Here is a 26,557-nt window from a genome sequence, read left to right on the forward strand (position 1 = left end):
ACTCAGCTGAGACCCAAAGACTGCACCTTCAAGGTGAATGTGAGTGACAAGTAGATGAACACTCACAAGTAATTGCAGTTGAATTGCGGTTTTATTGGTCTTCCGGGGAACCTCAAGCATTAAACTGAGTTAATGGTGATCCCAGACAAGCCAGAAATAAAAGCAGTCTTATGTAGGGAAGGCACTTTCATCCTAGGCTTCAAATAATTATCCAGATGATTTTCTTGTACACTAGCTAGCATATAGTCAAAGATAACCAGACACAGACGCATGAATGAAAAGAAACAGACTACAGAAGAAACCCTCAGATCTCAAATGTTGAAATGATCAGGCACAGATTCTTAAAATAAAATTTAAAAATCACACATATTAAGTTGGAAAAAAATCAGGTTTGAAGATATAGGCAGGGAATAGGAAACTATAAAAAGTGACACAACCATTTCTTTTAAGAAACTAAATGGAAGTTCCAGAAGAGAAAAATGCAGTAACCCAAGCCATGGGATGTGTTGTGTTCAACAGCACATTACACACCCTGACAAGGTGTTAATAAAGTGAAAGGTAGACTCAAGAAATTGTTGCAAGCGACGCGCAGAGAGCAAAGTCTCGGAAATCTAGAGGAGATGGTGAGACCACGTGAGAAGGTCTAACACTGATTTAACCAGAGTCTCAGACAGAGAGGCAAAAGAATGGAGCAGAGGCAGTATTTTAAGAAATGATGGCCCTGGCCGGTTTGGCTCAGCGGTTAGAGTGAGGGCCTGCAGACCAAGGAGTCCCAGGTTCGGTTCCGGCTGAAGGCAAGTACCTCGGTTGTGGTTCGCCCCCAGCCCCAGGTGGGGTCGTGCAGGTGGAAACCAATTGATGTGTCTCTCTCACATCGATGTTCCTCTCTCCCTCCTACTCTGTCTGAAGATAAATGTAAAAATATCCTCGGGTGAGGATTACAAAGCAAACAAACAAACAAAAAAAGGAATGATGGTTCAGTCGCTTTCAGAAAGACACCAAAACACCAAATACAGAAGCACAACAGATTTACAGGCGAATCAATAGAAAGAACACCAAGACACAAGTGTAAGTGGAAAAAGATGAGGAAAAATGAAAAGTCGCCCGATTTCAAAAGGCAGCTTGCTTTGACTGGACGACCAGATCGACAGCCAGCTCCCAGGCAGCCGGGGTGGAATATCTTTCGAGGCCAAAAGGAAATAATTACCAACCTGTAGTTCCAGCGTCAGGGAAACATCTTTTATGAATGAAGGCAAAATAAAACATTTAGGAAGAGAAGCCCCTCCGTAAGGGAGATGGTAAAATATGTGCTTTAGGCAAAAAGAAAACAATTTCAGAATAACCCAAAGCGGCAAGAGGAATGAAGAGCAAAGGTGGTAAATGTTAATAAACATTGTCTTCAAAATATTAATAATAATAATGTCTTATGAAGGATTGAAACATACAATAGTAAGTTAATAGGAGCTGGGAATAAATTAAGGTGTTCTGAGGCCCTTGTATTTTCAGGGTGGGGGGAGTCAATGGATTGATTAAAAACGGGCTTTGAAAAGTCAAAGATGAATCACGGAGTTTTCTAGGTAATTACTAAAAATGAAACAGAATGTAGTGCTTAAAAAGAGAGAAAAATTAAATAATAAAAGAAGTCAAGAAATGAGAAATACCAACTTAGAACAGGTGTTAGAAATAAAATAAGATGGGAGACTTAAATCCAAACATATCAACAGGGTGGTATCGTTGTGAATGATTTGTGCAGTAGTACTAGTTATTAGAATATTGACATTTTTCTATACAAGTTGACAAGTAGCTTCACCCTGAGCCCTCACCCCATGGCTGGGCATGGTCATTGGGCTATTCTTGTGTCCCCCAGTTCGCCACACTCCTGTCCCCCAGTTCATATTGTTGTTCTTTCCATAGTCAAAGGATGTCCAAAATTGTTGGGGAGACACACGTTTGGAAGGTGTGGTAGAACCCCAGAGAGTAGATGCTCAGTTCCCTCTGTCCATTCATGGCTATAAATGCCTATGAGCCCCTATCGCTGCCCTCTCATGGTCATCTATGAGAACTGCAACTTCTACAAAGTCTCCTATGAGTTGTTATTTATTATATCATCAATCCATATCAGTAACTACATTAAATGTAAATGGACTAAATGCTCTAATTTGCAGAGCATCTTCAGCAAGATTGTCAGAGTAGTTTTTTTTTAATCCTCATGTGAAGATATTTTTCTATTTATCTTCAGACAGAGTGAGAGGAAGAGAAAGAGAGAGAGAGAGAAACATCAACATGAGAGGGACCCATTGACTGGTTGCCTCCCGCACCACCCCGACCAGGGCCGGGGATGAACCACAACTGACATACATGCCCTTGGCCAGAATCGAACCCGAGACTCATTGGTCCGTAGGCCGATGCTCTCCACTGAGCCAAACTGGCTAGGGCCAGAGTAGATTTTTTTAAATCCAACTATATTTCATTCAAGAGATTTATCTAAAATATAAGAATATAGAAATTTTTAAAGTTCAAGGATCGAAAACTAGATATACCATGTAACTAACTACTGGGCAAAAGAAAGCTAGCCACTGGAGGGGCATTAATATCGGAGGGAGTGGGGAGAATAGACTTCCAGATGAAAAGCATTTCCAGGGAAAAGAAAGAAATGCATTATAATAAAGGATTCATTTACCCAGAAGAGATTATTTTAAAATTTAAAGCATGAAATAAAAATGCCACAAAATATACTTCAAAAATTGGCAAAACTACATTGAGAAATCAACAGCCCACCATCATGGGAGATTTTGAGAATGGTACCACATAGAGATATGTTCATTGACTTGCCACAGCAGCCTCGTTTTACTCCTAAAAACTGTTAAAAACAACAACAACAGTCCTGGCCGGTTAAAACAACAACAACAGTCCTGGCCGGTTTGGCTCAGCGGTTAGAGCGTCGGCCTGCGGTCCAGAGAGACCCGGGTTCGGTTCCCGCTAAGGGCGCGTACCTCGGTTGCAGTTTGTCCCCGGCCCTGGTTGGTCGTGCGGGTGGCAGCCACCCGATGTGTCCCTTTCACGTCGATGTTTCTCTCTCCCTCCCTCCCACTCTATCTGAACAAAAAATGGAAAAATGTTCTCGGGTGAGGATAAAAACAACAACAACAACAAATTCTAAAATGCCAAATTCAGGAATCCACAGATGTTCATAGTTGGGATTATCTCTGCTCATGTCTGCTTCCCTGCCTGGGAAAGGGGAAAGGATTGAACTGTCTTCTTTTGTAACGTGTAGAAACCGGAACATCTATTCCATTAGTCTTCACATTTGACTGCGGATTAGAATCACGTGGAACATGTTTAAAATCCTGTTGCCCAGGCACTATGCCAGACCAGCTACACTAGAATCCCTGAGGGTACGGTTTGGGCATCCGTCGTTTTAAAGCTCCCAGGTGGTGCCAGTGGGCAGCCTGGTGGAAGTCGTGCCCAGGTTGCCCTCCCCTCGGCCTGCGCTGGGGCTGGGCCCACTGTAAGCTGAGGGTCCTGCTGGGTGTGCTGCCTAAACAAGAAATGCCCGGCAAAAATAGACCCCCCAAGCCTCATGGTAGACATGCCATCTTCTTTCTGAATTTGCAAAATTGTTTACAAAAATAAATTTGCTGAAAGGTCCCAGGTGTTTCCTGATCAGCTAGCCTCCCAGCATTTAGGAACGGCGGCTCCGAAGACACTTGTGATGGGTTGAATTGTGTCCCTCCCCACCGAAAGATGGATTCAGGTCCTAACTCCCGGAACCTCAAAGTGTGATCAGGGCTGTTGCCAATGTAATGAGTTAAGATGAGGTCTTCCTGGAGTCGGGTGAGTGAGCCTGTAACCCAACATAACTGGTGTCTTCATAAGAAAAGGGACATTTGGACACAGAGACACAGGGAAAATGTCCTGCGATGACGGAGGCCAAGATGGACGTGCTACATCTCAAAGCCAGTGAGCACCAAGAGTTGCCATCAGTCACCAGAAGCTCGGACACAGGCATGAAACAAAGTGTCCCTCAGCTCTCAGAAGAAATCCATTCTCCCAACACCTTGATTTCAGACGTCTAGCCTCGAGAACTGTGAGAGAGTACATTTCTGTTGCTTTAAGCCATCCAGTGGGTGGTACCTGGTAATAGCAGCGCTAGAAAACGAGTCAGGTATTGCTTCTCACGTGCATCCCAACCTCCCGGAGATCTTGTTGCAAATACAGATTCTCATCCAGTAGGTGTTCAGGCGGGACCCTAGATTCTGAATTGCCTAGGGCTCCCAGATGAAGCCAGCGCTGCCGATCCTGCAGACGTCAGTTTGAGCAGCAGGAGTGTGGACAAGCTCCCACACGCTGCTGCTGCTGGTGGAAGACCAACCTCGGACAGTCAGGGCTGCCAGGGCAGCCGCAGCCCTCGGTGCAGGGGTCTGTGGGGCTGTTTAGATTCATTCTGTCCAGGCCCAACATGGTACTTGCCGTCTCAGCCAGGCAACTTACTTTGCCAAGTCACAGGCTACAGACCTGTGAGAACATGCACACCAACCAGGTACCCCCTGCCTGACTCGGCGTGTCCTGTAGGTGGGGAGTCGTTAGAATCTTCCTCAGGCATATGGTGCTATTCCAAGTCCTAGCTGTGGTCTCCCAAAGCGAGAATTTTGAGCAGTGCTCTTGACTTTCAGTAACTGCTTTCAAAGAGACCTTAAGCACTTCCAAGTATGCAATATGAGCAAGGCCTACGTCTTCCAAAGTCTTGCTCGTGGGGAGCACTTCAGGGAAGGTGGCTAGGAGTCCTGATCCAGCACACCACTGCCGGTTTTCTCCTGTGTCTATTCCTTCTGTTTTGGGGTGAACAGCGCCTAGATTTTCCATCAGGGTGATACAAATCCCCTCTTCCACTTGCAGTCCATGTGGTGTCTGGAGCTAATGGCACATAAGCGGCCCTAGAATCAGAATATCGCACCGGGACCCAAGCCAGGGTAATGAGGATCCAGAGATTTTGCCGGGTCTCTCGGGTGAGAGACTCATGCATTCTGCTGGGGCTGAGCCGGTGGACGGGTGCCTGAAGCTGCTGAGGTTCCCTCTGTTTCTCCTTGAGGGGATGTCTGCTGAGACCGAAGCCAAGGCAAAGGGAAACACGGCCGAGAGAGAGTCCGTGACCTCGGGATATTATTCAAGACCCTGGACGCAGACTCATCTCCAAATCTAAGCTCCCCCCACACACACTCAAAAATTTCTTTTTGATTAAGCCAGCTGGAATTGCACACACAGAATTCATGAATTCTCATTTATTTAACACACCCTTCATAGCCTTTTCTACGTGCTAGGCACTGTTCCAAGCACTTAACATGTATTGGACTCATTTCATCCTTTCAACAGCTCTGTAAAGTATGTACTATTATAACCCACATTTTCTAGATAAGGGGGCTGAAGCACCAATACGTTGGGTAATGGAATCAAGGTCTCCGGCCAGTAAGTGGCAACGTTAGGGCTCAAGAGTAGGAAGCCCGACCCCAGAGCCTGCGTGTGGCACCACTGCCCTGGACTACCGCTTTAAGAAGGGTGGTCAGGGCTGCTTAAAGAGGCAGTAAGTTCATTGTGAGTGCAATGCTAAAGTATGACAACCGTTTGGTAGAAAAATATTAAAGGGGTCCAAGCATCTGACCGTTAGAGGGCAGGAATTTAGTGAAATGAAAGCATACTAATTAGTAACATAAAAAACCATACAGAAGTATAAAACTCATGGAAGGGAAGCATTTGGTCAGATTAAGAATACCCTAATATTGTAATAGTGGTATGTGAATCCCTTTTAACTCTACTATGAAAGTTAAAAGACAAAAGTATTAAAAACAACTACAGCTACCGTGATTTGTGAATGAATACAAAATACAAAAAGATGCACGCTTGGACGTGAGAACCATAAAAACGTAGGGAGGGGAAGTAAAAGAGAGAGCAGAGTTTTTGTATGTGGTCGGAGTTACGTTGTTATCAGCTTAAAATAGACTGTTCTAACTATAAGGTGTTTTATGTAAGCCTCATGGTAACGGTAAAGCAAAAACCTATGGCAGAGCCTGGCTGGTGTGGCTCCATGGTTGAGCGTCAACCCGCGCACCAAGAGGTCGCCAGTTTGATTCCTGGTCGGGACATATGTCCAGGTTGTGGCCCGATCCCCAGTGGGGGGTCATGCAGGAGGTGGCCAGTCGATATTCTCTCTCATTGATGTTTCTCTCTGTCTCCCTAAAAATCAATAAAGAAAAAAAATTAAAGAAAAACATGTTTAAAAACAAACAAAAGCAAAAAAACCTGTAGTAGATGCAGAGCACTGATAAAGAAAGAATTCAAAGCACAGCACTATGGGAAATGACCGGCTCACAAAGGAACATAGCCAGAGAGGAATAAAAAGGAGCTATAAACTAGCCAGAAAACAATGACCAAAATGGCAGTAGTAAGTCCTTACCTATGGATAATACTTTTAAATATAAATGGATTAAATTCTCTAATCAAAAGACACTGAGTGGCTGAAGGAATTAAGAAAAAAAGCCAACAATTGTCTACCTACAGGGCACTCACTTTAGCTTTAAAGACACACACAGGCTGAAAGTGGAGGGATGGAAGGGGATAGCCCAGGAAACTAGAAGCAGAGAGCGAGCAGGGCTGGCTATACTCACATCAGACAAAATAGATTTTTTTATCCTCACTCGAGGACATTTTTCCATTTCCTGTTCAGATAGAGTGGGGGGGAGAGGAAGAGAGAGAGAGAGAAACATCACCGTGAAAGGGACACATCGAGTGGTTGCCACCCGCACGACCCAACCAGGGCCGGGGACAAACTGCAACCGAGGTACGTGCCCTTAGCGGGAACCGAACCTGGGTCTCCCTGGACCGCAGATCGACGCTCTAACCGCTGAGCCAAACCGGCCAGGGCAAAATATATTTTAAGTCAAAAGCTCTAACAAGAGACCATGACAGACGGTATATAATGATAAAGGTGTCATTTTATCAAGAGGATATAATGATTATAAATACATGTGCACCAAACATCATATCACATAAATACATAAAATATTAACAAATCTGAAAGGAACAATAGACAGCCACAATGGATGGATCATACAGGCAGAAAATCAATGAGAAAACACTGGGCTTGAGCTATACCTTATAGCAACGGGCCTGACACACACGTGCAGGACATTCCTCCCATCTGACAGCAGCAGATGCACATTCTCAAGTGCACACAGAACATACTCCAGCATGTGCTAGGGCACAAAACAGGTCTTACCAAATTCAGGAAGATTGTAGTCAGATCAAGTGTCTTTTCAAACCACAGTTTGTATGAAACTAGAAATACATAACAGGAGGAAAACGGAACTACAACAAATGGCTAACAACGAGAGGTGATGGATGTGTGAATGAACTTGATTGTGGTAATCCTTTCATAATGTATACCTCGGGTAAAGCATGTTCTACACCTTACATTCATAGCAAAACATGTTGTAGACCATAAATATACACAGTTTGTATTTGTCAGTCATAACATCAGTAGGCCTGGGGTTGGGGGGGCGGAGAAAGTGGTAGCACTTAGATTTGAATCCAGGTCTCTGATTATATGCTAAGTGAGTGTCCAGGTGTCCTTGAATTGTGAGATTTTGTTATTCTCTTGCTGTGTGGCCCCGTCCACTCTGTGGCATCTGGTCCTGTGAAGCCCACCCCTGGCTTCGAGACGGTTCGAAAGCCACGGGAAGTAGAGGTCTCTCCAGGGAGCTGCGTGTAGCTCAGGGCCTCCTGGTTCAGGACGTCAGCATCGCCGTGTCGTAGAAATCTAAGACCCGAGACCCTATCTCTGAGCCTCAGTTTCTTTGTTGTTGTTGTTAATTCTCACCTGCAGATATTTTTTCACTGATTTTTAGATAAAGTGGAAGGAAGGAAGGGAGGGAGAGAGAGAGAGAAACTTTTATTTATTTATTTATTTTTTATCCTCACCTGAGGACATTTTTCCATTTTTTGTTCAGATAGAGTGGGAGGGAGAGGGAGGAAGAGAAAGAGAGAGAGAAAGAGCGACGTGAAAGGGGCACATCAAGTGGCCGCCACCCGCACAACCCAACCAGGGCTGGGGACAAACTGCAACCAAGGCACGCACCCTTAGTGGGAACCGAACCCGGGTCTCTCCAGACAGTAGGCCGACGCTCTAACTGCTGAGCCAAACTGGCCAGGGCAAGAGAGAGAAACTTTGATGTGAGAGAAACATATTGATCGGTTGCCTTCTACATGACCCCAACCAGGGCTGGGAGTCAAACCTGAAACCCAGGTACATACTCCTGCTGGACTCAAACCCATGACCCTTCGGTCCAAGGGCTGACACTCTAACCACTGAGCCAAACCTGCCAGGGCATGAGCCTCAGTTTCTTTGTTTATAAAAGGCAATAGTATTATTTTGCGTCGTTTTTGTAAGGATTAAATGAGATGTTATTACATGTGAGAAGTTTGGGCGTTCATTCCACAAATACTGATTAAGGGCCTGTGGTGTTCCAGGCTTCATTCCAGATTTGGGGATTTGTATCAGACAGAACTCACCCCCACCCCTAAATGGTTTAAATGGAGATTCTGATGAAGGAACCACTTACAGAGGAGTGTGTGGGCGAAGGGACCATGGGGGCCAGTATGTGCCAACAGCAAACAGGAGGAAGCCATTGTCCTCCCCAGGGTGAAGGGGCGAGGAGTGGAAATAGACTTACTGGACTCAATCTATGGGCTTCACCTAGACTGGCATGGGAGAGCCGCCCGGTAAGTCACAGTTGTGGAGGAACTCAGCTACCTCCAGCGTCATGTCAGGAAGCAGAGTGGGCGCTGGGAAGAAGGGCCACCAACTTTCCCTGCCGTCCCGTCTCCTGCCGGGGCCTCCCTTTGGCCCATGCCAAGCAGAGACAGTGAACCAGAGAGCCAGGTTGATGCCGTCCACAGAGGTCAGCCTCCTGGGGCTCAGAGACAGGCAGGGAAGGTGGGTGGGGGCAGAGGGACAAAAAAGAAAATAGCACCCTTAGAAAATCATCCGAACAGACTAAGTCCCCGTTCAAGTTCAGATCCTTAGTAGCGCTTTGCAAATGGTAAAGTATCCCACGCGAGTTGCTGAAACCACCAGGAGTTGCCGTAATTAAATGGGTAGCACCCCTTACTCTGGATTCCGTCGAACTAAGGACTGCTGGCCAGCTCGGGGCGCTCCAGAGCGACCCAAGCCCAGGTTCTCCGGACAGCTGCAGACCTCCGTGCGGGAGGCAGAGCGGGGCGTCCCAGGCCGTGCGAAGTGCCTGCTTTGTGAATGGCCTGGCCGTTCTGGGCCCAGTTTCAAGCCCGACTCCACAAAGGAGCAATAAAAAGGGGCAGCCGCGTCCACACAGACAGATGGGATTCGAAATACGGGACAGGAGAACCCGGGCACGAGAAACGCCCCAGAGGCAGACGTTAATGAGGCCCCAGCCTGAGTCTGCAAGCCCCGCCCTCAGTTTCCAGCATTGGGCAACCCTAAATTTCAGGCACCCGTTCAAACCGCAGCGGCTGACAGTGTGCAGCCGCTCATTACAAGGTCAGACCTCAGAGAGGGGTGAAGAGAGGGAGCCAGGAAGCGTAAGTAACACAGGACCTAGAGGAAAGGCATCAAAGACTCACCCCCCCACCCCGTCCCAGTACTCACCCCAGACTTAGAATTCCAGGTAGGATGTTTGGGACAAGATGGAAATGCTTGGATCTATCCCGGAGGAGAGAACATTTTATAAAATCCTAGCGATCCAGAGTCTTCTGTGTGTCCCCATTTTACAGATGGGAAGACTGTGGCCCAGGGAGGTAGGTGGAAGGTGACTGTCCACATCCTCCTAGCACATGTGCTTCTGAGTCAGGAGCACCTCTCAAGTTTTCTGATCTCTGTCCCGGGGCCTCTCAAACATCCTATCAAAGAGCGTTAGAAAATAATGTGCCTTCACTCTGTCTTTCATGCATTATTGTCCAGTCTTCTTAGCATCCTGAACTTGGGATTTCAACTTGCAGATACTCATTCATTCAACAAATATCTATTGAGCACGAAGTGCCAGTCGCCATCTGGCAGATATTACAAAGAGCTGCTCTGAGTTTTGGTCTGTGTCTGTTTGGAAAAGTGCTCCTTTAACTCTCTGAAGTCATCACACCCCCCGGAGTTCCTCTGTCCTTTCATTCATTAAAGATGGGCCAGGCACAGAGGAATCAGCAGTGGACAAAACAGGCGGTCGCCCTTGTGGAGCCGAGGTTTACGTCACAGAAAACGCACAGCGAAGTCAGCAAACATGCATTCCAGGGGCAGGTCGTGAGAAGCGGTTGAAGCAAAAGAGGAGAGAGGCCGTGGCGGGTGTTTGAGACAGTGGGGTGAGCAGGGAAGGCCTCTCCAAGGAGAAAGCTAAATAAGGTGAGCAGAGCGGGCCCTGTGGATTTGGGGGAAGCCCCTCCATCCCTCCCTTCCCACTCTTGACTTTGGGTGGGCGTGCACTCAGGTGAGGGGCAGCTTTGGGGCCAGAAGAGGCAAGGAAGAACGGCAGGGAGCTCCCTCGGCTTGGCACCCTCCTGTCCATCAGGGTGTTTGCACATCCTCTTCCCTGAGGTTGAATTTGGCCCCCTCCTGGGCTCACAAGTATCTGGGACGGGTCCAGGTAGGTGGTGTGGCTTTGTAGCCTAGAGCCCACATACAGAGGCACAGACTGCCTGGGTGGTCCGAGCTCTGCCTTCCACGAGCCATGAGGCCCTGGATAAGTCCCCACCTTCCTGGCTCTTGGCTTTTCCATCTCTGAAGCGGGAACAAGGAGCCCTCACTTCGAAGCGCCGAGCGACATGTCTGAAGTAGGTGGAGTGGAGTCTGGCTGACAGTCTCTGCACCGGTCCTCCCTTCTTCCTGAAACGCTGTCACTGCCTTCCGAATTTCCAACCCAACGTCCCCTCCTCAGGGAGACCTGGCCAGACCATGCTCTCCGCAGTCCTGAGGCCCAACCCTGCTTTTTTTCTTATAGATAGATGATATATAATTAATTGATTGAGAGGATGGATTATGTAGATACATCCATATAATATTATTATGACTATTATATGGAAAGATAAGTTGCGATTCTGTAATTATATAGACTAGATACATACCTTAATATATATTAAATGATGTATGGATTAGATACATGCACGAATATATAATAAATATAATATAAAAATATATGGTATATTAGATATGCTATTATGTAATTTTGTTTTGTTCCCACTATATTCCCAGCCCCTAGAACAATGTCTACCACATATCAAGGTCTCAGTAACAATAGGGTGTCCCCCCAAAAGAATGTATACACACTTTGAATAATTATAAAGGCGGTGTTTATTAAAATACATTTCATTTTCTAAATGTAATAGAATCTACTATTGTGTGTGTACAATTGTTGGGGACACCCAGTATTTATTCAGTGAACGAAGGACTGACCAGCCCTTAGCCGATGGCTGTGTGTGAGTTTCTTTCTTTTTTTTTTTTTCTTATTTGATATTTATTTACTTTATTTTTTAAAAAATTTAATTAATTTATGTTTGTTAGAGATGTTTCTCCTTTCCCCCACTGCACGTGTTTCTTATGGCCCTCCCTGCGCTGGGACTGATGCGGGAGGGGAATAGTTATCATTCACTTACCTCTCATGTCTCCCCGGACTGGGCTTCCCTTGAGGATCAGGCTAAGGATCAGGCTGAGGACTGTGTTCCCAAACTGTACCCCCAGTGCCTGGCACAGTGCCTGAGTCTTTGCTGAAGGCACTCAAGACCCACAGACCCTTCAGATAAGTGACACCCCCACAGCTTTGCAAAGCCGAGGCCCAGACGGAGAGGACCGCAGCCTTAGCTTGCACCAGGCGGGAGTGCTGACCAGCCTGCCACCCACCCACCGCCTCCCCTCCCGGGACCCACAGTGAGTCATTGAGGGTCCGGCAGAGCAGCCTCGTGGGGGGAAGGCCCCTTCTATCTCTTCGCCCAGGACCTCTGCCCTCCCCAGGGCTGGAGAAAGCAGGAGCCCGGGCCTGGCCGAGGTGAGGCGTGGGAACGGGAAGAGAGCCGCACAAGAAGGAGACAGTGAGCGTCTGTAAAGAAATGCCAGGCTCCGCTGCCCACGCGCCTGCAGCCAACAGGCCAGCGCGGATCTGCCAACTGCCCCAGGAGAGGGAGCAGCCCTCTGACGAGAAAAACAGTGTGGCTGCGGTTCCCAGAAGCAGAACTGGGTGGAAGGGACCCGTGGGGCCAGCAGAGATCCCTGCGCAGTCCCCCACACCTTCCCACGGGCTGCAGCCCGTATGGCCCGGCCCAGCCCCACTTCACCGGCCTCCCTCCCCCACCTCAAGGAGAAACTGCCTGATGATCATGTTGCCGTCTGGCTTTGGCCTCCTGGCCTTCTGTCACTCGGAAGCAAGGTCCTAGGGAAAGGCTAGTGAGAACCCGGTGTCTCGGCGGCGGGTACTTCATCTCCTGACATGAAGGCGCGCTCTCCCAGGAGGCCACGGCCTGGTCCGAGGTCACACAGCTAATGAGTCGAGAGTGGGATTCAAACGCCCATGGTTGGACGTCACGTGGCCCTTCTACCCGGTTGGCACAGCTCGATACTGGGGAAAACAGCGCTGGGGCCGAGCGGTTCTGGGTTTGAGTCTTGACTCACTTGTTTGTGCCACTGTGCAAGTAGCCTCACCTCCTGATTCCTGGGGTCTTGCGTTGTAAAATGGGAATAATGGCTGCTTGGGGCACTAAAGGGGGACCGTCTGCTGGCGCCCCAAACACAGCGAGTGCTCTCCAAGTGCTCGCTCTCCCACGACTCGACTCGCCTGCCACACCCTTCCTTCCCTGGCCCCTCAAGGTGAGCCTGGCAGGGAGGGGGACCGGCTAGGCCTCCTCCCACCAGGCAACACGGTGGAGCGATCCATTACAGTCTGCTAAACTGTGTTACACTCTTTCTTCTCCGGAGCACATCTGTCTGCTTCCAGGCTTGGTGATCCACCACTCAGTGACTTTCAGACTTTCCCATGAAGGCAAGTAATTTAGGAACCCCCTACCCCACTTATTAAAATGCAGATGCTTATTCCCTAGTCCCAGAAAGTCTAGTTCCTGGGTGGGGCCCAGGAATCTGCCTGTGAGATTCCTAGACCAGGAGTCCAAAGACCTACTTTAGAAATCGCTGCACAGCCTGGCCGGTGTAGCTCAGTGGATTGGGCGTTGTGTCATGGACTGAGAGGTCCGGGTTCGATTCCCAGTCCGGGTTGTGTGCAGGAGGCAGCTGATTGATGTCTCTCTCTCATATCGATGTTTCTATTTCTCTCTCCCTCTAAACAAATTCAATATATATATCACTGCACTAGAGGCCAATGGAGAGGAACAGCAGGCAGACAACCAAAACACAGAGAAATATACAATTTCAATCTGTTGTTCATAGTTTTACTATAAATGTGGGAATTTTACAACAGCCATTTAAAAAATCCATTTGAACTTGGCCGGAGAAGTGAGGGGTTCAACATCTCGCCCTACCAGCCGCTGACCACGGGCCCATCGAGCCGTAATTGTCCCTTTCCTGAGTCTGTTTCCTCATTTGCAAGTGAGGGTGGCAATTCCAACTTCATAGGACGGTTGAATGAATCAAAAAAGGTTTTGTACATTATGTGTAGGTTTTGTACATAAATGCCTGCATGTAATATACTTGCTAATCTATGAAGTAGTGTGCAAATGTGAGGTGTTATGTGAAGATGCACATTTTTTTCTGGGACATTTCTTTAAATAATGTGACTATGCAGGTAAGCCTATTTTCTGGCATTCTGGAATATATCCCTTTTCCTTCATACTGATGGCAGTCAAGTGTCTGGGAACAAAGTTAAGCCTTGGACTGTCAGCCCTTCATTGAAAGAGGTGACCTCAGAGAGGAGACCAGTGCATCACTGGGGTCTGTGGGGTCTACAGACCCCTGAGTTTTTCCTACTGATGATGATAGTGTATGTGTGTAACTTTTTCTCTTATCAGCATTTTCTAATTCTCCACCACCACTTCTACTGTAGACCAAATCATCTCTTTCTCTCACCTGGATTTCTGCAGGACCCTCCTTCCTGGTCTCCTGGCATCTGCTATTACCCCCATCTCAAAGATCAATTGCTGTGTAACAACCTACCCCCAACGCAGTGGCTGAAAACCACAACCGCTCGATTTGCTTGAAGTCTGTGGGTCAGGAATCTGGGCAGGGCTCAGTTAGCTGGCTCGTCCGATGCAGGCGGTGCTGACTGGGTGGGCTGTGGGGTGGGCCGTGGGCTGTGCTCAGCTGGCGGCTTGGCTGGGCTAGAAGGTCCCCTTCCACGTGGTCTCTCTTTCTCTACGTGGCTATTGAGCTTCTTCACAGCAGTGTGGTCTCAGGATAGTTGGACTTCTGATATGGCAGCTTGTTTTCAAGAGGCAAAGTTCCAGGAGAGGTAGAAGTTGTCAATATGTTAAAGGCCAAAGCTAGACTTTCCAGAGTCACTCTGCCACACACTAATGGCCAAAGACAGGCGCAGGGACAAACTAGATGTAAGGATCCCCCGCCAGATGGTACATGTGTTACAGCTGCTGAACCTGCATAACCCATTACCATCTCGAGCCCCTAGCCGACACTGGAGTGCACTCTCGTGGTGCACATTCTGTGAGCTTTGACAAAAGTATTTGTAATGACACTTACCCACCATTGCAGAGTTAGACAGAATAGTTTCACTGCCCTAAAAATCCCCTGTGCTCTGACTGTTCATCCCTCCCTCCCCCAACCCCTGCCAACCACTGATCGTTTTACTGTCTTTGTAGCTTTACCTTTTCCAGAATGCCAGAGTCAGACTCAAAGTATATGCTCTTTTAGAGTGAGCCTCCAAGAACTCTACTCTGATCACGTCACTCCATCAGGTAAAACTCTTCAGGACTTTCCTTGCACTCTTAGGCGAAAGACCAAGATCTTGGCTGTGGCTTCCCTGGTCCGGTCCTGCGCATGTCACCAGCCTCCTCTGCGTCAGCCTCAGCGTCATCAGCTTTGTCGGTTCGCCAGTCCTCACCTGTCCTCGGCCATCACGGGCCCTCACGCACTCTGTCCCGTCTGCACCAAAAGTTCTTTCCTGTCCGTTGCACCCAGAAAGCTCTCCATCCTTCAGCCCTGGCTCAGAGTCACGCCTTCAGAGACAGGCTCACGCCCCGCGCGTGGTGGTCACCAGGCCGGGTGCCCGGCGGGTTTGCCGTCAGTCTTCGAGGGATGAGTGAAGGAACCTGTATGAGCAGCTGTTTTAAGTCCTCACTACGCGTCAGGCACTGTGCTGGGCGCTTTCCATTTACTGTTTTCAATTCCTGCACCGTTTCTGCGCGGTCAGTATGACAAGCTACCCTTCGTCGATGAGAAATCGAGGTTCAGAGAGGATCAGTGTTTCACACAAAGTCCCGCCGCTCCTGAGGGGTGGAGCTGCTGTTGGCATCCTGCCCTGTCGGAACCCCAAACCTGTGTCCTTACAACTGTGCCTCGGCCTGCTTCGTACTGCCGGAGCCAGCGTTGGCGCCTCTGCGGGTGGCAGGGTGCCGGGGCTTTCCCGGTGGGTGGGCGGGAGGCTACCCGTTTCCCGGGTCAGGGGTCAGGGGAGAGGTTGTTGCTGTTTAATAACATGCAGCAGCTGCTCTGCAGTTGGGCAATTACGGCATTTGTTCACCATATGATGGCTCAGCTCCCAGGCAGCTCCCCAGGGAGAGCCAGACAGCCATCCTTTACGACCACCCCCTGTGCAGAGAAGGAAGCACAGCGTAAAGAGGAAAAGTGACTGCGTGGTTCGCGTTTGCTGTGGGCGATCACGCAGAGCTTCCTGACCGCACAGCCCCCATGCTCCTTCCCTCATCCAGCGCCCCACGCGCCTGGGGCGAGGCTGAGACCTTCCTCTGTCCCTCATCCAGCCATGTGTTTCTCTCCCTGTGCTTCTCCCCTCCAAATGCTGATGCAAGAGAGGAGGAAGGGTCGCTGTGTGAGGCTGTGTAGCTCATGCACTGCTCAGCGGTGCCTTCCAAGTGGGGGCGGGAAGTCAGCCTGTCCTCAGCTCACCTGCGCTCTAGCTTGGGGCTGCCTCTGCCCTTTCACTGATTTGCACAAAGGCGTCTTGCAGGGAAAAGGCTGCAAAATGTGGCTTGGGGAGAAGACCGTCAGCTAGTGCTGAGCTTGGGCAACCAAACACCTCCTCTCTCCTTAGGATCTGTATTCACCAAGATGCCCAGACTCCAGAACTCCTGGAAGCACAAGTCGCCGTAGTCATCACTAGCATCCTATTATCTAGGCTTGGAACCCCGTAAGCAAATCACTAGAACCCAGGCCTTGACCTCTACGATCAAGAGCAAAGCTGTTTTGGCTGGGTGTTTAAGACCACAGATTGTTCAGTTGAGCAACCGTGGATTCAAGCCCTCAGTACATCACTTAGCAGCTGTGTGACCTAGGGGCACTCAGCCCACCTCTCTGAGCCTCCGTGGCCTCATCAGTGAAACAGAATGGTGCTTATAAAGATGAGTGATAATAATTTATGCAAACATGATAAAAATGACTCACATCAGATGCTTACTATGTGCCTGCCATTGTTCTAAGCACCCTTATAGGGATTAATTCTTTGAGTCCTCTGAACAATCTGTTTTCCAGATGCAGAATCTGAGGCACAGAGAGGTGAACTAACTGGCCTGAGGTCACACAGCTGCTAACCTGGTGAAGTCAGGATTTGAGTCGGGGCCTTTACTAACTCTGAAAGTAAAGCACGTAGAAATTGAGTCCAGCCCTAAGAAAGTGCTCAATAAGCAGAAGCCATCACTGGCTATAGCTACCAGGGTCCAAGGCTGCCAGCCACGGGCTGATTCTATAGATCCTCTACCATGTCATGTGGTTCTCAAACCCTGTTCCACAGGGGTACCTCTCATCTCTTTCAGACTGTTGGGGGCTGAGTGGGCAGGATTCCAGTCCCCTTCCCTCCAACCCTGTCACCTTCACCCAGGGAATCAGTTCCACTTCAACCTATTTATATATTGAAATTCCAAGTAAAAATTTGTTGGCAAAAGATCTCTGCTGCCAAGCAAGAGTTTAAAAACATGGGGCCCAGCCTAACCCATTCATTTTTTAAATACATGTGCCACATAAAGTAAAAAAAAAAAAAAAATTACAAGAAACTGGGTCATGAATACAGAACCCTGTAATATCTTTGCAATTTTTCTATAAATCTAAAATTATTCCAAAACACAACGTGTATTTTAAAATAATACCATTTATAATAGCATCCAAAACATAAAGTTCTTAGGAATATAATTTAACAAAAGATGTTCAAGACCTATAAACTATAAAACACATTCAAGACACTCAAACAAGATATACCATGTTCATGAAATGTAAAGATGTCAATTCTCCCCAAATTAGGGTGACCAATTCTCCCAGTTTGCCTGGGACTAAAGGCCTCCCAAGATGGCAAGACTATCATTTCTCTCTTTCTTTTTCTTTACTCTTCACCTGAGGATATGTTTACTGATTCTTAGCGATAGAGAGAGAGAAACAAACAAACAAAAAATACATGTGCCACAGCGAGGGCAGATGCCTTGCACACAGACACACAGCGAGAGAGCTGGAGATTTAACCAAGGCAGAGTTTGTCTCCGATTCCCAGAGCAGGGGCTTTTCGCTAAGCCTCGTTCAAGGTCTTGTTTTTCCCCTCAAGTGGCAGCTGGAGAATGTGTTTTGCTCACATTTCCCAATCCCCTCATTCCAGCGCACTTTCTCCCAGTCACCAAGCACACAGCCTGTGTCTGTGCCCGACCCGGGGCCCCTCATGTGCAGGCTGATAGGTGCTTCAGTCCCAGGCAGACTGACCCACAATCACCCACTTCACAAAGGCAAGTCCTGGAGGCCGGCCTCCCGCTGCTGGCTCCTCTCTCCCTCTGACTGTCAGACCTGAGCTCAGAGAGGAGGGCAGGCTCTCAGGTTCATAGTGTTAATGGGATACATTTGAGAAATGCTAAACCAACAGTCTTTGGAAATTCGGGCCAGTGGCCAGGCACAGAGCTGGCCAATTTCTGCAGGGAGGTGGGAGGGGTGGTTATTCTGAGGCAGAATTAGTGTCTTTGAAACACTGGATGAAGACATTGTTTATTCATGATCCTGGGAGCACAAAGATAAAACATGCATAATGGATTTGGGGTCTTTCAGCTGACAGCTCTCCTGAACTGTCTCCATCATCATAACAAAGGCTTGCGGACACCCACCAGGCAGGGCAGCTTTGTGTAGACCTCTTCCTGCAGCCAACTGTTGGCACAGGTCAGGAAGCTGAGGTTCAGGGAGTTGAAGAACTTGCTCAAGGTCACATCACTGATGGATGAGACAGGTTTCTCTAACTCCCAAATTCACACTCTTTTGATTATGACTAGGTCCTAAGACTTGGACCATGACCTCTAGGGTCAAGGGCACAGCAGTTTGGGCTGGATGTTAAGACTGCGGATTTAGATGAAGATCATTGAGACATTCTAACTTGGGATGGGTAGTATAGTAGCTACAAAGAGAGTTAAGCCATCCTCAAACACTCTCTACCTTCCAATTAATTTAGGCTGTTAAGGCAGGTTACCATGGCAATGAGACCCCAAGAGGCTTGGCTTGTAACGGGTGCAACAGAAAGGCTGGACATTCCCAGGTAGGGTCCAACTGATTGTTCCTCTAGTCTCGACCACTATAAGATGCACAAAGGTTCATCCATTCATTTGTTCAGTGAACATTTATGGAGCATCTTCTGTGGGCCAGGCAGTGCAGTAAAGTCTGGGAAACAAGGAGGCCTTGGCACCCATGGGAGGGTCCATAGCCAGGCAGAATTGAAAAGTCACAGTCTTCAGAGACAAGCTGGGTTCATACCCCATCTCTGCTTTCTTCCGACGGTGGGCATAACTTCGCACTGATCGTCCCACAGTGGTTAAGGGCACAGGTCAGAATTTCTGTCTGTAGTGGGCGAGATGGCAAACATCTTCATCTGTGCAGCTTAGCGGGTCTCTGTCATGACTATTTCACTCTTCAGGTGTGGTATGAAAGTGGACGTCCATAATACATACATGAATGAATGTGACTGTGAGCCAATAAAACTTTATTTACAAGAACAGGTGGTGGGCTGGCTTTGGCCAGGACTGGCCAGTAGGTTGTCGTCTGCTAACCTCTGGCTGAGCCTATGGCCTGGGGTGTGAGGCTACTTGGGTTCTCATCCTAGCTCTGCGCGTCACTGTCTGTGTCGACCTTGGACACGATGTAAAACTCCTGTGCTTTAGTTCCACTGTTTGTAAAACGGAGGTGGCACAGAGCTTTTCCTCATAGGGAGGACTCCAGTAATGTTTATAAGGCACTTAAGAAACAGTGTCTGGAGCACTGTCAGCCCGCGTCAGGGTTCGCCACCCCGAGGGACAGCAGTGTGCGTGGAAGAGGGACACTAAGACCTGCTCCGTGGGGCCATGCGGGTAAGGTTTGGATAATGCCATTCTTTGTATTTTATCTTCCTCTAATAAAACCATATGTGTAAAAACAGGTGGCTAGCCGTGGTCCGTAGCTACCTCTTTTGCAGTCATTATTTACTATTGCATTAAAATTTTATTTATCTTGATGACTGAATTTGGGGGACATCGCTCCTTCAAATTTGGTCCCAGGGTGCTTCACTCACCTGACCCTAGCCCTGGCCTGGCCGAGCTTCAAGCAGTTGCTGGCGGACCATAGTCGGCGTTCAGGTCCCGTGTGCGCTTGGGGCCCGGCACCGAGATGGAGCCTCCCACGGTGTTGGCGTGCCGTAGGGCTGAGGAGCCAGGTTCGGGAGTCCCACCACCTGGGTCCACATTCGGGCCCAGCCACTTACTGGGCGACTTTTTCAAGTTTCTTCCTCTGTGTTTCTGTTCCCTTAAATGGAATATGAGGCTAATGATAGTGTCTACTTTGTAAGAATGCTGTGAGGATTTTAAATGAATTGATCCTTCGAAAGTGCTTGAAGGATATGGGACACACGATGGACACTCAGCGGATTGTAGCCGCTGATGAGCTTGCCTGATATGCGGATTCTGTCCCCACTTCTCAGATGTTTGGATTCATTGTTTGTGGCCCAACCCCCGCTTCCCAACATGCCAGGTGAGAGAGCTGCAGGGCGTCCCAGGAGCCCAGGCTGAGAAACACCAGATCTTCAATTTGCAGGGAACTACGTCTCTCAGGCCCGCTGCTTCCTGAGAACAAGCCGATCAGCCACTTCCTGTCTCCTTTCCTCCCTCGGCTCCCTGGAGGGGGCTCTGCTTCCAGATGGGGTCAGTGCGTTTCAGCTGCTCCCGGGTCCTTCCCCAGGGGCTCCAGCTGTGCAAACCTCTGGCCTCGTGTCTCGGAGGCTTCCAGCCAGTGTGCTCAGGGCTCGCTGCTGATGCCCGCCTGCTGCGGCCCTCGGCGAACGTGGGGCCTCCCTGCCAGGGGGTCCCTGCAATATGAGCTTCCCAGGGTGATCTGACTCTGCTTCCTGACTGTCAAAGGGCAGGACGCCAGCGTCTCTTCCTCGGGGGCTGGGGGAGTGAGAGCCGCAGGAAGCTGGAACAGAGCTGTACCTAGAGCAGGGCAGAGGTAACAGGGGAGGGAGCAGGCTCTGCAACCCCACGGACCTGCTTCAGGCCCCCGTGCTGCGGGTACTTTTCACCTACGTGGAGTTTTTGGTAAGTGACTTACCATCCGTGTGCCTCTCGGGTCCCTCTTTCTTAGACAGGGATCATCCCGGCAGAGCGCCTGAGAATTAAGTGGTGTATGAAGGGAAAGCATCCGTGGAGTGTCTGGTCCACAGCCAGTGCTCAGAGTGTAGCTACGCCAGCAGCGAATGGGGCTGGAGGGGGGTTGGGGGAGATAAGTAGATCTCTCCCCCTGAGCTCCCCCTCCTCTGCCTGACCATCCCGACGCTGCGCCCTACTCTCTAGAATGTTTCTTAGTTTTGCATGTGTGATTCTTGTCCTCCCAACTCGACTGCAGGCTCAATGAAGTCACGAGCTAGAGTAATATTCTGCAGTAGTTTGCCACCCACCGAAAGTTAACTGAACACCAACTTTGTGGAAAATGACTAGTAATGGGAAATTCCAGGTTTTTTATTAATTGGGGAGGTGGGGCAACAACCTTATTTACAGTCCTCTTTATTTCATGACTAAATGAAATAACCTAGGGGTGTCTGACCCATCCTAGGCCCAAAATATTGCTTCTTAAAATGAGAATGTGGCAAATTATAGCTGGCAAGAGACTTCAAGTTGACTTTATTCCACTCAGTGGTTTTCTAGATGAGAAAACTGAGGCTCAGAGAGGGGGCGTGGCCTGCCATTGGGGATCTCCATCAAAACCACAAAACACAGAAAATGACGCAAGCAGCTGTGCACACAGTTCTCCTGGGCATGGACAGAACGTGTACCATTGTAGATGGACAGGAGAGAAGCTAATGAATACATACAAGGGGTGCCTTTGGACATTGGGGCTTACTTTTGTCCCAGAACCAACGGAAAAAGGCTGAGCTATGGGTACCAGAGGTGTGGCTAGCCCAGACACCTTACCCACCTGATAGCTTCCCACGGTGGGTAAGAGCCACAGCCCAGGGGTTAGTGGTGTAGAAGGGACTGTCCGGTACTTGTCCAAGTGCTTTGTAAAATTCCAGGACCTTCCAAGCATGAGAAGCTTTGCCTGCTTATTTGGAAAGGGATCAAAAAAACCTACCAGATGTAGAGGCAAAATACCTCTAATACCCAAGTTCAGGTTTCACTGTGAATATTAAGGTAGATAAACTGTTGTAGGAAAACAAACGAAGTGGCCTATCACAAAAGAAGTCCATTTCTCACTCATGGAAGTGTTCATTGTGACAGAATTTTAGCAGTTGGTGACTCGGGTCCAGTCAGACCCCTTCCATCTTACGGCTCCATCATCCTAACTCCTCAAAATCCTCTGCGGGCTGTCTGCATCTGTTAGTGATGAGAAAGAGAGGGTAGAAAACTGCTAGGAAAGATTATTACGGACCAGGCAAGCCATACATCATTATCACCAGCATTCCATTCATTCCATTGGCCAGAACTCAGTCACATGGCCACACCCAACCACAAAGGCCCATGGGAAATGTAGTCCAGCTGGGTGCTCAGGTGAAAAAGGAAACACGTTGGGCCAAGTATCTAGACTCTGCTACACTTTGAAACTTTGAACAGGTCTCTTCTACTGCCCTTCTTTTAGTGCAGGAAATCAGGCCTGCTTGCATTTTAGGACTGTACCAAGGATTAAGAGAGACGATGGCTGTTATAGTGCTCGGGGAGAGGAAATGCAGGCAAACTGCCGTTGTTATTAACTTCACCACCTCCCGAAAGCCTGGCCCAGGGCCAAGTACATAGTAGGTGCAAAACCAACCATTGTGCAGTGGATGGTCTTCCCACCAGCCTCCTGAATGCACGCTTTGCCCCTGCTAGCTGGAGTCGGGTTCACACACACATCTTTTTGACAACTCACCCGTTGCAATCAGTCATTGCCGATTGCCCCTGCCAGCTATGGACTGGGACACAGGAAGGGTTTTATCTGAAGCCTGAAACATCCTGAAAGGAAGAGGCCTCCCTTCTTGGGCCCCTGGAAGGCTGCCCATTGCACCTCACATTCTTTTCAGCCTAGAGGCCGGTGGTAACCATGAGCTCACTGAGGGGCTGCTGCCGCCAGCTACGGAGACCGCGGCTGGTGCCTGAAGCTTGTGGCTTGTGGCCTGGAGACCTGGGTTCTGCGGGCCCCACTGTTGCTCAGAGTACGCGGAAGGGCCCCAGAGATACTGTTGGAACTTGGTCTTCGGCAGTGTGCCCAGTTTCCCATACCATATTTAAGTGGGTATTATGAATGTTTAAGACAAAGGTCGCTGGTCAGATAGTAACAACAGTAACAGCTTACACTTATATGATGCTTACTATGTGCTAGGCATGTTAACTAGTCTTCAAGATAGCCCTGTGAAATAGGTATAAACATGTTGGCAATTTTATAGAGGAGAAAATTGGGACATAAAGCATTCACCACCCTTACCCAACGCCGATCACAGGAGCATTCCTTTAGGGCATGGACTCTGTAGTTGGCAGAAGTCCCCACCACTCCCTAATGTCTCCCAAATATAGAGGCTGAGTGTCAGTGGCCATTTCTCTGTACTTCAGTGTGTTGCTTAAGACTGCCACCACTGAACCCCGGTCAGCATAGTTTCCGTCTTGGCTCTGCCACATTTTAGCTAGGCAAACGTGGGCATTTCTTCGCTGCGCTAGACCTCATCTGTCTAAAAGTACTGGCTCTTTTGCCTCCAAGGACTGTATTTGATCCAGGCTACTGGTTTGCAGCCTCTGACTTGAGGCATATTTAGATCTGTCCTGTTGGCCAGCAGAAGCGAGAATGACCCTACAGCAGGTGGCAATAGATGCCAACAGATGTGGAAACCGGAGCTCATAAAGCTCAAGTAGCTTTCCCCTGACCAGTGAGGGAACCAGACCTCCCATTAGGACCTAGGCCTATAAATCTGCCCATTGGATCCATCATCCTTTTATCTGCGGGTTTGGTAAAAGCCTCTATTCCCAGAACCTGGTGTGAATGCTTTGAAATGAACAGCTCTACCACTTATTAGCAGCGTGACCTTAAGCGAGGTACTTCCTCCACCTTAATTTTCTCATCTGAAAAATGAGCTAATAAAAACTCTCTCTTCTCCACAAGGTTGTTGGGATTGAATGAGAGAAGGTACACGAAACTGCGTCCTCCGTCTCCAGGCTTTGGAAGTGTTGGCCAGTCTTCACTGAAATACCTGTTTCCCCGCCTCGTCCACAGAAAACACCCTTGTGATGGCCAACTCTCACCCATCTCACGAATCAGTGTGTTTGGGGGGCCTCACTGGCTGTGTTCCTCCTCAGCCTGGGGTTCGGGGTCTGCATGGGCCACGCTCATCACATTGTTTTGAAATGGCCTGTGCCTCACTTGCCTGCCACACCATCCTGGACCAAAGGGCAGTGTTTGTCCTGCTCAAGAATTTATCTTCAGCACCAGGCCCTACGCTCATGCACAATAAATGTGTGTTGGGGCAGCGACAGCCCAAGGGATGTGCCACCATCTCCTTCCCATTGGAGCAGTCAGCGGGCTCCCAGCTCCCTCCCATCCTCCCCGACTAAGCTGTGCAGCCTCCCAGTCCGTGCAGGGATCTCTGGGCCCCTTCTCAGAGCTGGGCTGCACTGTTGTGGGGCTCTGCTCACCCACATGCTGGGAGGAAGCGGCCTGGCTGGCCTCTCCCTCGAGCAGCATCAACTCTCGCGGGCTGGTTTCCCAGCTCAGACAACAGTGGGCGGACCTTGTAAGGCAGAAAGGCCGTGTGGCCCTCAATGCAGCCTTTAGAGCTAGGCTGCCCGAGTTTGCATCCTGGCAGGACCCCTTCCCAGCCGCGTGCTCTGGGCAAGTTACTGAAATCTCCCCGGCCTCAGCTTCCTCCTCTGTGACATGGTAACTGACCTCACAGCGTTGTTCTAAGGTTAGGGGAGTTAAAATCTGTCAAGCTCTCAGAACAGAACATGGTGCCTGGTAAGTGGAATAGCAGTATTGGTTAGATGAAAAACGAAACAGGCAAAGCAGGATACTTGGCCAAATCCTCGCGAGGGAGCTTCAAGCAGGGAAGAGAGGTGAGCTGTGTGGTCAGGGAGGCTGGTGGAGGCCAAGGTCGGCCCGGGGCCGGGAGGGGAGAGGCTTTGCTCCCGCGGCAGGGAGGATAAGAGCCGCACTGACGCAGCAGCGGCTAAAAGCAAGCGATGTGCTTGACACGCATTTGCTCACTCGGGGCTCCTGTTCCCAGCGAGGAAACTGGTGTTCAGGTGGCCTGAGTGTCACTAAGGACTCAGCTAGTAAGTAGCGGGACTGACATTTGAACCCAGACGTGGCGGGCTCCAGAGCGTGTTGTCCAGCACTTACCTCTGCCAGGAACGTGGCGCTTGGTCACTCTCTGTGTTCGCCATTCGAGTTCTCCCACTGAGCAGGAGGGACTCCCACTCCGCGGCGCCCTCCCCCCACGCGGCACTGCCCCCTTCCAGCACCCACGCAGACTGGTCAGGACTGGAGACTGCACTCGCGTCACTCTGCATCTCTCGCTTTTTCCTCTCCGTCCCGACACCCATCCATTCAACAAACGTTTGAGAGCTGACTGTGTGCTACTGTAGCGACTGGATGCTGTTGCTGTGTCAGGGAACCAGACCAAGGTAACCCCTGCCCTCATGTAGCGTCTAGGGTAATGGGCAGCGGGCAGATATGAGTCACATGATCATAGGTGGCGTGTGAGAATCTAAGTAGGAAAACACTAGGCACTGAGTCTTGCCCGGAAAATGTCAGTTCGTTGTCTGGGATGGGGTGATGATGACTAATATATACTCCCTGGTCTTTATATCCTCAAGGCAAAAAAAAAGGTATGGCGTGCAGGCTGTCTGCCAGGCTTTGCCCTGGGGAACTAGAAATGAAGAGTAAGGCTTGTGTGAAGCTATTGCCCCGAGAGCTGACAGTCCAGCCGGGAGGCTGCCATGCAACTTAAGACAATCGTGCAATTACAGAAGTCTGCACAAAAGACTGGTTGGTTAGTTAGTTAGTTAGTTAGTTAGGAAAAGCTGTCCCCATTCGATCAGACGGGGTCTGCGTGCTGTCCTGTTCCCTACGGCTCGGGAGAGTGCCGGGGTACTTACTAAGCAGTTATTGAATGAGCTTGGCTCTGCACTGGGTTCTGAAGGATGAAGAGAATGTTGTCGGGAAATTCCCTAGAACTTGGCAGGACCAGGATGTAGGAGGTTCCATCAGGACTAGAGAACAGGGGGGTCTGCTGTGAACACAGAGCTAGGAAGGTCGAGTCCATTTCAACCCTCTCTCGACTCAAGTCCGTCTTTACACGCTGGAGAAAGAGCCTGAAGGTCACACTCACTGAGACTATGATTATGATTATTGTTATTATTATTATTATCTTCTTTTTGGTGCCTTTTTGTGTGTGCAATTTTTATTCATTTGTTTTTGTTACAAATGTTCCTCCTTCTTCCCCCCAGAGTCCCTCCTCACAATCCTGCCCCCCTCCCCAGCATTGTTGTCCATGCCCATTGGTTACATACACATGCATATAAATTCTTTGGTTTATCTCATCCATCTGCCCCCCACCACCCCCTCCTCTGAGGTTTGTCACTCTGACCCGTACTCCTTTCTATGTCTCCGGGTCTATTTTGTTCATCAGCTTATTTTATTCATTATATTCCACAAATAAGTGAGATCATGTGGTATCTGTCTTTCTCTGACTGGCTTATTTCGCTTAGTATAATGCTCTCCAGGTTCCTCCATGTTATCTCAAAGGATAAGAGATCTCTCTTTTTTACAGCTGCATAGTATTCCGTTGTGTATATTCCAGAGCTTTTTTATCCACTTGTCTACTGATGGACACTTAGGCTGTTTCCAGATCTTTGCTATTGTAAACAGTGCTGCTACGAACATGGGGGTACATATATTCTTTCTGATTGGTGTTTCA

The 26,557-nt window shown here is 49.1% G+C and overlaps 1 protein-coding gene across 2 annotated transcripts in view; it reads left to right on the plus strand.

Annotated features, from left to right (window-relative positions):
- Nucleotides 1-26,557, plus strand: part of SYN3 (synapsin III) — a 413,377-nt gene that overhangs the window by 74,395 nt on the left and 312,425 nt on the right. Inside the window, exon 4 of one of the 2 annotated variants that reach the window (XM_036251979.1) lies at nucleotides 4,231-4,233. The exons of the other annotated variant lie outside the window; for it this stretch is intronic. Within the exon in view, the coding sequence (XP_036107872.1) occupies nucleotides 4,231-4,233 (3 nt within the window). The remainder of the gene's footprint in view (nucleotides 1-4,230; nucleotides 4,234-26,557) is intronic. 2 annotated transcript variants of the gene reach the window in all.

Source organism: Molossus molossus, unplaced genomic scaffold (genome assembly GCF_014108415.1).
Source record: "Molossus molossus isolate mMolMol1 unplaced genomic scaffold, mMolMol1.p scaffold_m16_p_10, whole genome shotgun sequence".
Classification (NCBI taxonomy): Eukaryota; Metazoa; Chordata; class Mammalia; order Chiroptera; family Molossidae; genus Molossus; species Molossus molossus.